Source organism: Penicillium daleae (assembly GCF_028827525.1).
Source record: "Penicillium daleae strain IBT 16125 chromosome Unknown utg000007l_segment0_segment0, whole genome shotgun sequence".
Classification (NCBI taxonomy): domain Eukaryota; kingdom Fungi; phylum Ascomycota; class Eurotiomycetes; order Eurotiales; family Aspergillaceae; genus Penicillium; species Penicillium daleae.
Genome location: NW_026623155.1, coordinates 463,036 through 475,532, shown reverse-complemented (window position 1 = coordinate 475,532; position 12,497 = coordinate 463,036). Strand labels below are relative to the sequence as shown.

General features: G+C 51.3%; 3 protein-coding genes across 3 annotated transcripts; 1 reads left to right on the top strand and 2 right to left on the bottom strand.

The window, feature by feature from the left end:
- Window positions 1-1,229: 1,229 nt before the first annotated feature.
- Window positions 1,230-2,561, bottom strand: N7458_007407 (uncharacterized protein; the record flags this gene model as incomplete). The annotated part of the gene is made up of 1 exon (XM_056910789.1): window positions 1,230-2,561. One exon carries the CDS (start codon window positions 2,559-2,561, stop codon window positions 1,230-1,232), a length of 1,332 nt encoding a protein of 443 aa, XP_056763615.1.
- Window positions 2,562-4,387: 1,826 nt separating this feature from the next.
- On the top strand, window positions 4,388-6,061 carry N7458_007406 (putative UV excision repair protein (RadW); the record flags this gene model as incomplete). Its single annotated transcript, XM_056910788.1, has 7 exons — window positions 4,388-4,405; window positions 4,489-4,536; window positions 4,640-4,715; window positions 4,860-4,939; window positions 5,029-5,370; window positions 5,432-5,884; window positions 5,945-6,061. The coding sequence occupies 7 exons, from the start codon at window positions 4,388-4,390 to the stop codon at window positions 6,059-6,061; spliced, it is 1,134 nt and encodes a 377-aa protein (XP_056763614.1).
- Window positions 6,062-10,251: 4,190 nt separating this feature from the next.
- smp3 (glycosylphosphatidylinositol-alpha 1,2 mannosyltransferase smp3) lies at window positions 10,252-12,192 on the bottom strand (the record flags this gene model as incomplete). The annotated part of the gene is made up of 4 exons (XM_056910787.1): window positions 10,252-11,209; window positions 11,266-11,393; window positions 11,477-11,859; window positions 12,084-12,192. 4 exons carry the CDS (start codon window positions 12,190-12,192, stop codon window positions 10,252-10,254), a joined length of 1,578 nt encoding a protein of 525 aa, XP_056763613.1.
- Between the last annotated feature and the right edge of the window lie 305 nt (window positions 12,193-12,497).

Genomic DNA, 12,497 nt, shown 5'->3' with positions numbered 1-12,497 from the left:
TCGGCGAGAGATCGATCTACTGGCCCAGTCCACCAGTTGGCGGGCGTAACTAGCAGGGGCTTGGCCCTGGATTTTGAATCCGGGGGGAATTGACGGGGGATGCAAGGGGAGACTGAAAAAATAGTCGAGATCGAGGGAGAGTTGAAGAGACGTGAGTGAGTGTACACGAGGGAAACAATGGAATTACGAATGGGATTCAGGGCTTGGTGGAAAAGCAGTCGAGTTGAATTCGAAGAAGAGAAGGGAGCGAGAAAAAGGCGCTCCGGTGGTTTTTCCCGCGCGTCTACGGGGACTCCGTCATGGGGGACTGTAAGATGCGCCGGAGGGGACAGAGGAACGGCCGAGCATCAGAATAGTATAGGCTACTCGCTCCAGAGATTATTGAATACCCTACTTCACTGCCTATTATTCTCTGCCGATTCATCATTTGTCTGGCTACACTACGCTAGCTGTTACCTTCGAGCCTTTGCCTCTTGTTCTTGTCGCTCTCTCTGCCTCGCAAAAAAAAAATAAACGGCCCGACCCACTTTGCGTGAATACCGAACGCGGCGATTTTCACTGCATTCCTAGTACGCCCCGCTAAGTTCAAGCTACAGTATGATAAGAATACTTCGGGGAGATTTCATCGAGAACAGCATAAACACTCGTGTACTAATAGTGACTCTCTGATTTGATGAATCACACTCTCTGCGCGTGGCGATAACCGATCTCCGATGCCATCCTGCGGCTATCCCTTTCTCGGCAATCGCAATTTAGAATTACGGAGATGGGGGGATGGACATGGAAATTGCAAGGACAGTCTAGTCCTCATTCATGAGGATAAATTAAGAAAAGGAGCATTTCCAGTCTTAGGTGTTTTGTCTTGACAGGATTGGCCTTAATAGAACTATTATAGCTACTCGTGCTGACACGATGATGACCTCTTGTCTGCTCCCTCTTGATCAATGGCATCATCCCTTTTCAGATACATTACTCCTGTACAGACAACATCTCCTAACAAGAAAAAAAAAGAGAAAAAGAACCAGAACCAGTATCCAACCCATTTATACATCAATCATCAATCCCATATCCATCCAGACCATGTCATTATCCCAAGTTCCAAACATCCGCATCCAACACGAAAAGCAACATGAAAAACCTTCAAAAGACGAACCAAAGAAATCAAAATCAAAATCAAAATCAATCGCTCAACTAACTCCCATCCCATCCATCCAATATATCAACGCCCCCTACCTCTCCTCAACCAAATCATTCAAATCCCCCCTCTTCTCATACTGCGTAATACTCCGCCTCACATACCCCGCCCGTCCCATCCCCATCCACATCCCAGCCCCAGGCGAATCCTCCTTCCGGAGCTGCCTCAGCTCCCGCGCAGACCGCATGCGCGTCAGCGTCTTTTGCGTGATCGTCTGGCCCGCAGACGGGGAAGCTTTCACTGTGCTGCCCGGGAGCGGTGTTGGGCTGGGGCAGGGACTCGTGGAGCGGAAGAGGGGGTGGATGTTTTGCTCGCGTGTTGAAGCTGAGCTGGAGGTGGGGAATGTAGGTGAATGTAGTGGGGATGAGGGTGTTGATAATGATGTGAATGCCGGGGTAGATGTAGGTAAGTGGGAATGACTGCTGTAGAATGCGTATGTCTCTGGGAGAGTCAGTGTTGATGCTGAGGGCGAGTCGAGGGCGAAACTTGATGCTGTGGGTGAGGTTTGGACGAGGCTGTCTAGTGAGAGTTGGATATTCGCTTCGCGGCGGAGACTGGGCATGCTTCGGAAGCTGGAGGTGCGTTTAAGATTGGGATGGGCATGGTGGTCTGCGAAGGGGTCTGTCTGCGTCTGCAACTGCGCCTGCGTCTGTGGCGTGTGCTCTGTTGTTGGCGAGGGCGACGGCGAGGACAGCGTAGACGAACTCGTATCAAAAGAGTCGTACTTTGTACGCGTGCTCTCGATGCAGATGGTTCCACCCGAGAAACGATTTGAACGACGGGGATACTTGCGCAGCGAGGAGCGTCTCGTATCAAACTGTTTCAATTCCGGATATGGATCGCAGAGTGTCCTTGCTGGTGAACGGACTGGGTCCGGGCTTTCTGAGAGCGATTTGAGCTCCTGTACATAGGAGCGTGGCCAATCTTGGCCTGGTTTGCGTTGGGTCAGGGTTACCACGAGGAACCCGTAGTAGAGGCCCTGGGTAAGGACGGAAAGGGCCCAGAAGATGGATCGGGCGATGAAGATGTTTCCTTGGTGTGGTGAGTTGTATAGATCGTTTGAGGCTATTGTACCGGTGACGGAGACGGCGCTGATGACGAGGTATACGCCGGTGAAGTAGATCATGCCGATTTTCCATGTTGGCCAGTGAATGTCGCTGCGGAGGTCTTTGTTGATGAGGATGCTGAGGGCTAGCAGGGTGATGCATGTCAGAATGCTGAGGAGGACTGGGGCTAGTCCGGTTGTTGAAGTATGTGAGGGTAATGATTGCAGTGCGGCGTAGGCAAGGCCGTTGAAGATTGTAACAATGATTGCAGAGAGTACTGCAGCTCCAGCGAGGGAGTATACAAGCATTGCAGAAGACATAGTGAAGGAATGAATGGAGTAAGACTGTAAGGTGGATATGGAAAGAACGTGGTAGCTTGTAACAGGACGGGTGTGAACCAGAATCAGAATGATAATCAAATACAGAGTATAAAGAACGATTGCCACCGAGTGTTTAGCTCAGTAACCTGGTTCTGGCCTCCACGACGGCCTTGAAGAGAATGTGTGTCCACGTTGGTGGATGGGAAGGAGCCAGAGAAGGCAGACTGGAAAAAACTTGTCGTTGTCCAGGAGAAACTCCCCCCTGCAGGACGAGGGCAATGGCTCATATTTATGATCTTGACCACTGCAGTTCGCGTGGAGCGGGACGGGGCGAAAGCCTAGTCGAAAGCGTGGCGTCGAAGTATATCGAGCATCTCCAAATGCACCCTTCTGCAAGTCCTGTTCAACATGTCATTTTTCTCGGGTCAGATCCATCTGACCCATCCACCCGGCATGTTGGTTAGAGCCTGCGGAGACTGGGGAGGCCCGGGAGGTTGAATAGTGGGATAGACTAAGGAAAGTAGTGTCAATGCTATGTCAATTGCTACACGGAGTATACTCTAATTACTCCCTGGTCGCGAATTGATATATCTCAATGGGATTATTATCCTTGTTATCCATCTCCGCCACAATCTAATAAATCCTCCGAGTCTATCACTACCCCGGGGTTGACAGGGCTAAACCAGCCGAATGGGAAATTATCCTTTCTATAGCGTCGTCCATCCGCCCGCTAGCTCCCGTACTATCTATATGATCCATCCAGCGTGCCCACAGTCAAGCGAGACTGTCTGCTGGGTTCATCAATGCGGATCGTCCCCTCCCGATCTCCGATGCGGCTGAATGTGATATGTCATTCGGCACTCGCCACAATCTTCCGGCTCCCCTGAAAAAGTCGGTCTGTCGAGAGATTTCGTTGGCCAGCGTCGTTTCTGTGGGTTATGCATCAATTCAGGGTACAGAATTGCGTCCTGGAGGGCCGACTCCGATAGGTTCGATGAGGTGTGTACTGACCGGGGAGCTGGGATTGTATACAATGGGCCGGGTCCCGTAGATCGACGATCGAGGACAGAAGAGTTCGGGGTCACTTGCATGATCCGGGAGAAGGGATTGAACCCTTTCTGCCGTCTTGTGCCATTTGTCAATTCCGCCTTTTTGTGCAGGGCTTTGTGGGTTGATGCCTCATAAGCGAGGCCTTCTGACATGGATGGTGGAGAAGACCTGTCTGTGCTCGGTGCAACCGAGTAAAGCTTGAGATTTGGAATATCAACCTTGGCACCGAGTTTGGTCAATTCAGAAGCTGCATTACATGCTCATACCCGGGTCTTTTGTCACTGTTTGAGCTGCGAACTGTAGTTTGCCTCTGGTCTAGCCCCGAGGTTCACTAGAACGGGATGCCCGTCACGTCCCAAGACGCACAACCAGACATGGTCGCTCGATGTACATTTACCTTGACAGTCATGACAGATCATGGCAAGACATACCGTGTTCCCTTCTTGATCATCAAGCTTTCCATTCGATGAACTTCAAAACTACACCCTATCCCACTAACCATAGTTCCCTATGCAATTCGCCATGACTAAAACTAAAAAGTGGGGCGGTGAGGCCAGTCCCGCCTCAGGCACCGGGCACCGCCTCAGGCATCGGCCATCATCGTCACTTCTTTGCGCCCCTCTCAACTTCTTTCGACCTCCGACCCTTGACCATCGCTTTTCACATCTTCTTCCAACCCCCCATCACTCTCCTAATCTCCATCTTCGATTCCGGTCCCTCTTCTATCTACCCTCCCGTCCTAGTTTCTGTCCTCCACATCTCCCAGTGGTGCCAAAATGAAGCTTACCTTCAAGGTCCGTCCCTGCCAGCCCTTTCACCATCTAGCCATCCTACCCGCTACAGACGTGCTGACAACGGTTTCTTCGTCATTATATAGGATCTCAAGCAAGAGAAGTTTGTGATCGAGGTTGAACCCTCCGAAACTGTATGTTCAACTTATTCTCCCGCTGTCCTGTTGCGATGTGCTCGCTTGACGCCACCTGGTGCGGGGCTGACCTGGCTTTTCTTTTTTTTTTTGCGTTTTACAGGTCCGACAGGTTAAAGAGAAGATCTCGCAAGAAAAGCCTGATTATGGCGCGGAACGCATGAAGGTTATCTACTCTGGTACGTGATTCTGGATGTGAGAAAGGCCTGCGGAGGCGAGGGGAGCTGTGGCTGTCACAGCTGTCACGCCTCAGGCTGTGTCTGCCATGGAAGAGCTCTCTTCCTCGCAGAGCATGTCCGCTAACCAGTCTTTCCGGGGTATAGGCAAGATTCTTCAAGATGACAAGACTGTCGAGTCCTACAACATTCAAGAGAAGGATTTCCTAGTCTGCTTGCCCGCCAAGGTACGAAAAGAACGGTCGTCCTCCGCTTGGGAAAATTCGGAGGGTGTTGTCCTCAATAGACCTTGCCCTTCATACTAACTCTCTCAAAGCAACCCAAGGCTGCCCCCTCCTCCTCCGCTGCTTCTTCGGTTCCCTCAACCCCTGCCACCAGAGCTCCCGCTGCTACGCCTGCTGCTCCAGCTCCCGCTGCTCCCGCTCCTGCCACTCGTTCTACACCCGCTGTACCGGCCACCCCATCCCCGGCTAGCGCTGCTCCCACACAAGCAACCGAGCCTGCTGCTTTTGGTGATCCCTCTGCCCTCGCTATGGGCGGTGCTGCCGAGGGTGCCATGCAGCAGATGGAAGCTATGGGATTTGAGAGACCCATGGTAGAGCGGGCCATGCGCGCCGCTTTCTTCAACCCGGACCGTGCTATTGAGTACTTGCTGAACGTAAGCTACTTTCCTGGACGCCCTCCAATCATCTCCTTTCTAACGGTCGGTTTCTCCTCAGGGTATCCCCGAGAGCGCCCAACGTGAACAGCAACAACAACAGCAGCAACATGAGCAGGAGCAGGCCGAGACTGATGCCGAGGCCCCCACTGCCGGTGGTGAGGAACCCTTCAACATGTTCGAGGCTGCTGCCCAGGCTGGTGAGGGTGGCGGTCGTGGTGCTCGGTCTGGAGGTGCCGGAGGTGCGGCTGGTAGTGACGCAAACTTGGACTTCCTTCGCAACAACCCCCACTTCCAGCAGCTCCGCCAGCTAGTTCAGCAGCAACCCCAGATGCTCGAGCCTATCCTCCAACAGGTTGCTGCGGGTAACCCCCAGATTGCGCAGATTATCGGGCAAAACTCTGAACAGTTCCTTCAGCTGCTTGCTGAGGACCTTGGTGAGGATGACGAGGCTCTGCCCCCTGGTACTCAGGCGATCTCGGTTACGGAGGAGGAGCGCGATGCAATTGAGCGTGTATGTATCAGGACCCGGTTTCGATTTACGTCTGGACATGTTTGACTAACTTTTTCACAGCTGTGCCGTCTGGGCTTCCCTCGGGATTCCGTCATCCAGGCCTACTTCGCCTGTGACAAGAACGAGGAGCTGGCCGCCAACTTCCTGTTCGACCAGCCGGATGATGACGAGGAGTAAACGTGGTCGACGTTTTTCAATCTGTTCCCTCTCTTTTTGTTACGTTCTTATGAATACCAATCATGCTACTGTCGATCTCCTACATTTGGCAGAAATGTCCCCCAACTCTCCATTTCCCTTTCCCTCCCTACACATTTCCCTTTTTGAATTTTGTTCGGTGGCTGTGGCCGAGGCCTTACAGCGCTGACCAGAGTTGATTCCAGCTTGTTGAGTCTGCAAAGTCCTGGTATTCTGTATCCTGACCAGTTTTCACGCCGGCTCTCTTGCTTCTCTTTCCCTCTTCACCTTTCCCGCCCGAAACGACTTGTCATGTACTTACTTAATGGGCAAAATGGGACGTTTTCGCTAAATGTACGACCTCGTAAAGTACATCTCCACATATCTGGTTGATAGATCGACTTCCCCTGATCTGCATCATTTGGACGGGGAATGAAATCTGGAATGTGGCTGTTTCTAGCGTAGATATGCTAGTACTCAATCATTCAAGCTATTCCATCAAACCCGGGCCCAGGGACAGGGAGTCGTTCGCGTGAATCCGCCACCCGCCGTCCACATGCTTTAGTCACGCGAATCGATTCCCACTTACGGCTGACCTATTACCGATCTAGTGACCTGACCACCTCATCCTATAAATCAATATCAATGAGAACACGTATATTTTAATTATTTCTGCAAGCATTACTAGCATCTAGAGGAATGCTCGAGCTTAAATCTGCATAGTAAGGACTCATGTTAACAGGTGAAGTAGCAGGTGATGAGTGTAAAATCTTCATTTCGCTAGTGTTGATTTCTAGATAGACGGACGGATGTAGTACTCATCCTCGTACTCACCCCTAAATAACAATAGCAAGTTATCTGTAAAAGGAATAAACTGGTTGGAGTGTCGTGGACAATCTTTCTATCAGACGAGTGTTTTTCCTCACGGTGTCTTCGACTCGACTCCCATCCCCCATCGTATTGCCGTGTCCATCTCCACGCATGTCCGTCACCAATGTAGTCACAATGGGCTTGATGGGCAGTCAGGAGGGATGTGGCAGTTGTTCGTATCCCCGAGTCTCCATCCCGTGTACCCAGATAATGAGGTTGTCAAGGCTCCTGTCGAATATAGTCCTCTCGGGTGACGCTTGATGAAGAATGGTGGGCAGGAGCTCGGGGTGGTGGCTACCACAGACATGGCAGTTACGGTATTAGAATGTATTCTCGCCGCGAGCCCGTGTTTCGTTGTCTTTTCCCAATCTCGACGGAGGGCCACCGTGAATTAATCGATAAACACCCCCGACATCCTTCATATGGCTTTCCCGTCAATGATGTAAATAGCGGTGATGCAGCTGGATACCTAGCAAGACGGGAGGTGCCTTGTAAACTGGGAATCATGGTATACCGTTCGCGGTAGATTGTGACCGGCGGGTTCGGGGGATTTTCTGGTGTTGGGATATCGCTGTGCTGGTCAAAATCGGCTTGGAAATCGGGATTTTGTGCTGCTGGTATGTTTATAATGTAAGGGGTGTAGAAGAAGTTGTAGAAGACTCCTTCATTCGTCATACCAACGAACGACGGTGTTGTGTATGGAAAAGCGAAATACCGCTCTGGTAAATCCTGTGAAAAGGGGACAAGCACTGATATGTTCAAGGGCACGCAGGTACGGGCGATATCTAGGTATTGGGGGTGGTTGACTGGCGTTAACACCACGGGGGATACGAGTTTGTCCATACCCAGCAAGACGTTGAGTTGTGTTGAAAGTTCCAGGGACCCGAGACAAGTCTGGAAGAAGGTTGAGGCGTAGATGAAGGACTCACTCGGTCCTAGGTGGTATCTGCCACTGGAGCGACTACTTTTTGCTCTGCCAAAAATAGTTCCCTTGTAATGAAACCTGTCCAAGTCGGCGTTGGATTGGTGCCAAACTACCCATGACAGCCTCCCATCTGCCAGTATATACTGAGATGCAAGTGGCCCACATGATATGCCATCATCGCACGCGTGTCCATTTAAAGGAATGGCAGAGAGAATACCGCGATCCCACCGCTGAGTCTGGTTGAAAGGATCGCAAGGCGAAGAGACCCCAACGGCGGACGCACTGAAAGAGTGCCGTAACTTGTAAGAGATGACAATGAGTGCTCAGACAATTCAAAGCCCGGCAGAAGACAGTCTTACTATCGGCGTCGGCTACCTGGGCGATCTCGATACGCTCCTGTTATTCGCACTGGTTAGCAACGACGGATCACGACGGATTTGCCGGGTTTTTATTGATGTCTTCGTTTCTCACCAAGTTTCGAGGGGCTCTCTGTCATTTTGGAGTGCATGTCTAGAGATTCCAATGAACACGATCAGTGATAGAGGAATGTCGGAGAATGGCTATTCTCCTGCGAGATAGTAGCCCGCGTGGGTCACAATCTGGAACCAAAGTCCCCGCCTATACTTGTCTGGGCGGTTCTGCTCTGCTGCATGGCTGTCGTCGGTTCAGCCTCGCAGGCATATCGAAAGCTCTCCAGACTTGCCGGTTGTTGGGCGGAAGGGAGTGGTCGTGTGGGTGAGATAAGGGCGTGTATCGCAGCACCGAGTCTTTTTTTTGTGGTCTGGAATATGAGAGATTGAGATGGGTCTGACACCACGGGAAGAGGAGTGCCGTGCTGTGGTAAAGCTTGTCTAAACGGTCGTGAGAAGAAGATACCAGAGAAGTAGGAAGGGTGGACTGTATATAAAGATGTAGAGATAATGAGAAGGTAGATTGGAAAGAGAGGACTGAGGGAGGGACCGCGTATATATGGTGGATCGATGGAGCGTTACGCGGATAGTTTGGGGATCTTTCCTTTTCGTGTCTTTGTTGGAGATTATCCTCCTTATGCAGGGATACAGTACGGAAAGTGCCGTTGCGGAAGTGGTTTGCTTGACGCAAGATAGCATGGTTTATTCCATATACGACACATTCAGCAAGAACATACCAAACAGTCCACGGACAACTCCTGACCAAAATTAAATTCAATATACTCTCCATCCCCATATAGAGCCCCAACCCTCTCCTTCCCATACAAACATCCCCGCGATACCGAGATACTTCATCACGATACTCACGTCCAATAACACGGCACATATACGCCGACAAACACAGTTAAGCTTTTCCAAGGAGGGCTTTATCAAGTTCTCCTCATTCTCCTACTCATTTAATATAAAACATACCCCCCTAAAAGGACCACAAACAGAGTCCACACAAGATATAACAAAGATACACCTCGTATTGATGTCCTGCTTGATCACGCTCCACCGATTGTTTCGTCACCCGCCCCGGCAGATCGGGCCTGCGTTTGACCACCGGCGCAGAGGAATACTGGGAATTCCTGGAACTAGGTAATAAGCTAAGTGTGCCTTTGGAATTTATATTCTTTTTTGTCTTTGATACTATGCTTTCCCCCCCTTAAAGGTGTTTGCGGGGTTTAGATTTTGGAAGGTATAGTATGGCGAGTCTTTGAGACTTTGTCTTGTGGATTAGCACCTACCTACCTCCGGCTGAGGATATGGGCTTAGTGTACCTACTGTAGTATGTAGGATATGTGGAGTGGAGTGGAGTGACACTTGTCCGGAGATCGACTATCAATATCATGCGCACTCATTGCAAACTTGATACTTTACATACTGTATACTGTAGTGGAGCCGTGCAATTAGCCGCCCCACTCCCCCCCCCCCCGGCGTTTATAGGTGATCAGCTATATTATGGATACGGAGTACTGATCGAATATATATTGACCCGTAAGTGCTGTATTGATTACTAGACTAGATTTGGCGAAGTCTGCCCTGCCTAGGCAGTTGGGAATTAATTTGTCAGAAATGACGGTTTGTCTGGACTGAGTAAGTGCCTGGAACTAACTACAGTATAACATAATGCCCTTTATCTTAGCAAAACATATATAATCAAGTGTGTGGTAAAGGAATGGAAAGAGAAACGACATCACGCTCACCCAGCGATCCTCAAGTACTCTAAAAAGAGAATCTGGGGGCATGTCTGCGTCTGCTTTTATTATACTGTAGTCATATCTCCCATCCAAACCCAACCATGACCGTCCCAACCATGACCGTCCCAACCACTCAATGTAAGTAACAGTACCAGTAACAAAAAAAGGTATAAGAGAGAAGAGGACAGAAGAGAAGACATAAAAGACGGGGGGGGGGAAGATATAATTATGGGGAAAAAAACGCTCTTAATTGCAAGCTCGCCGTACAGACCAAACCCCCAACCCCCTTCGCCCAATCACCCGCGCCAGCGTCGGGACAATCCCATCACCACCAAAGTCCAAATCATCCAGGTTCAGATGCTTGCGGTATGTCCACAGACGGTAGAGCTGGAGATCTGGTGTACGCGGTGCCCCCGTCGCGGCGTACTCGTCCAGGAACGTTGCAGATGTCGGTGCGACAAGGTAGACGGGTGACACGGTGCCGCAGCGTGGGACGGATTGGTCGAGACGCTGGATGAGGTCTACGCCTGGGATACCCATGAGGTCGAGGGTGGTGATCGCGGGCGTGGAGCTGTTTTCTGCGCCGAGGAGCCATTGTGGTGGGGAGTAGGTTTTCCACCAGAAGACTGAGGCGTCGGGGTGTGTTTTTATGCCTTGAGCGGCTGTGTTGGTTGACACGATGGTGCGCATGGCGAGTTGGGCGGGGACGATGCCGCCTTGGTGGTACACGCCCATGAGGAAGCCCATGGCCGCGTTGAAGATGATCCATGCGGCGAGGAAGATGCGCGAGCGGTGTACGCGGATGCAGCTGAGCAGAAGGGGCACGCAGGGGATTAGGAAGCGTGGTTCTTGGTGGGGGAAGATGGAGAGGAGGAGGGTTGCGGAGAGGGCGGAGACGGCGCGGGCATTGCGAAGCCAGGTGGGTATTTGGAGGGTGCGGAAGAGGGAGAGGACCATGACGATGTAGACTGGGCCGAGGAGTTGGAGGAGGTTTGCTGTAAAGTGCTGGTGGTGTGGGTGGAGGCCGTGGGTGGCTAGGTTGGAGGTGTTGGAGTTGTAGAGGAGGTTGTTTACTGGGGTGATGATTGGGTTGCGGATGGCGGAGAGGAAGGTCGAGGAGGGTCGGTAGAAGAGGGTGTCTGTATAGATTGCTATTGACGCGAAGAGAGCCCCGAAGCCGAGGATTGCTGCGAGGGAGCTTGGTCTTGCACTGGATTAGTATGGTGGTTGTATACATGGTGTAGGTCGAGGGAATCTCACTTGCGCTGAAAGTATGGCAACAATTGTAGACCTGGAATGAGAAGGAATGCAGGGAAGGTAATTCGATTGAAGACACCGACCACAGCGATGAAGGAGAGAACGGCGCAGGAAAAGAAGGACGAGCGTTGCTGCAGACACCAGTTAGTTTAAGGGCCACTACGAATACCCCCAGCAGCAAGTATCCTTCCCCACAGGCGCAACCGGCACGAACCTTGTTCTCGAGTATGCGCCGAATCAAAACCAAGCCCCAGGCTACCAGTAGTGTTTCCAGAGAGTTGGAAAAGGTGTGCGTCTGATATGTCCAGGTGACATACGACGAGGCCACCAGGACAACCGTCGCACGGCGGTGGCGCGGGGATGGCACCAGCTCATAGATCGCCCAGTCCTCCAACACAAAGCTCAGCAGGAACATGCCTCCTCGCAGGGCATAGTAGACCAGTTGTGGTGGGGGGTTCCCAGTGCTGTATTCGGTGTAGAACCATTTCAACAGGCTCATGGGGACTTCGTAGGTGGGCCATAGTGGGAAGACGCTGCGGATGGGGTGGTCGACTGTGAATTCCCAGGGGAGTTTGGAAGGGTAGCCAAAGATACGGCCTATAAGAGAGGGTATTTGGATTAGTTGTCTTCATGAAAAAAAGGGGAAACCTGATGGTCTGTTTTGTTGGGAGTAGGGAGATGACGGAACGGGCGCATCGCAAAGATCCGCGACAGCCGGTCGCAAAACAATTTTCATCAGCGCGATGGAAATCCGAGCATGTTGCGAAGCAGGAAATGGTATGCGACAATGGTAGGATCTTGTCCCTGGACTGTGGACATACCGGCATAGACCTCCGGGCCTTGAAAGTTCTCATCGGGGTGTAGATAGCTTGGCGACAGCGCAAAGTAAACACGGATGAGTAGTAAGAGTAGATAGGTTCGTCTCCACATGATTCAGGGGGCGGGACATGCTGCAGAGGGAGCAGCGGGAGAAGACAAAGGATGAAGGTGTCGAAGGAAAAAGAGAATGGGGGGAAAGATAGAAAAGGCAAAGAATTAGGCTCTTGCAGGGGGAGATCAAAAAGAAGAAAAAAAGAAAAAGACGCGTTGAAGTTGACGATGATATCACTGGCGCGATCTGGCGGCAGAATAATATGAGTACAGCTGAACCAGGACTCGAGACTAGTTGCGCACCAAGTCCGACCTAGTGAACTAGTTCTTCGTTTCTCCTGACGGATACTCCGTGAGGACATAAT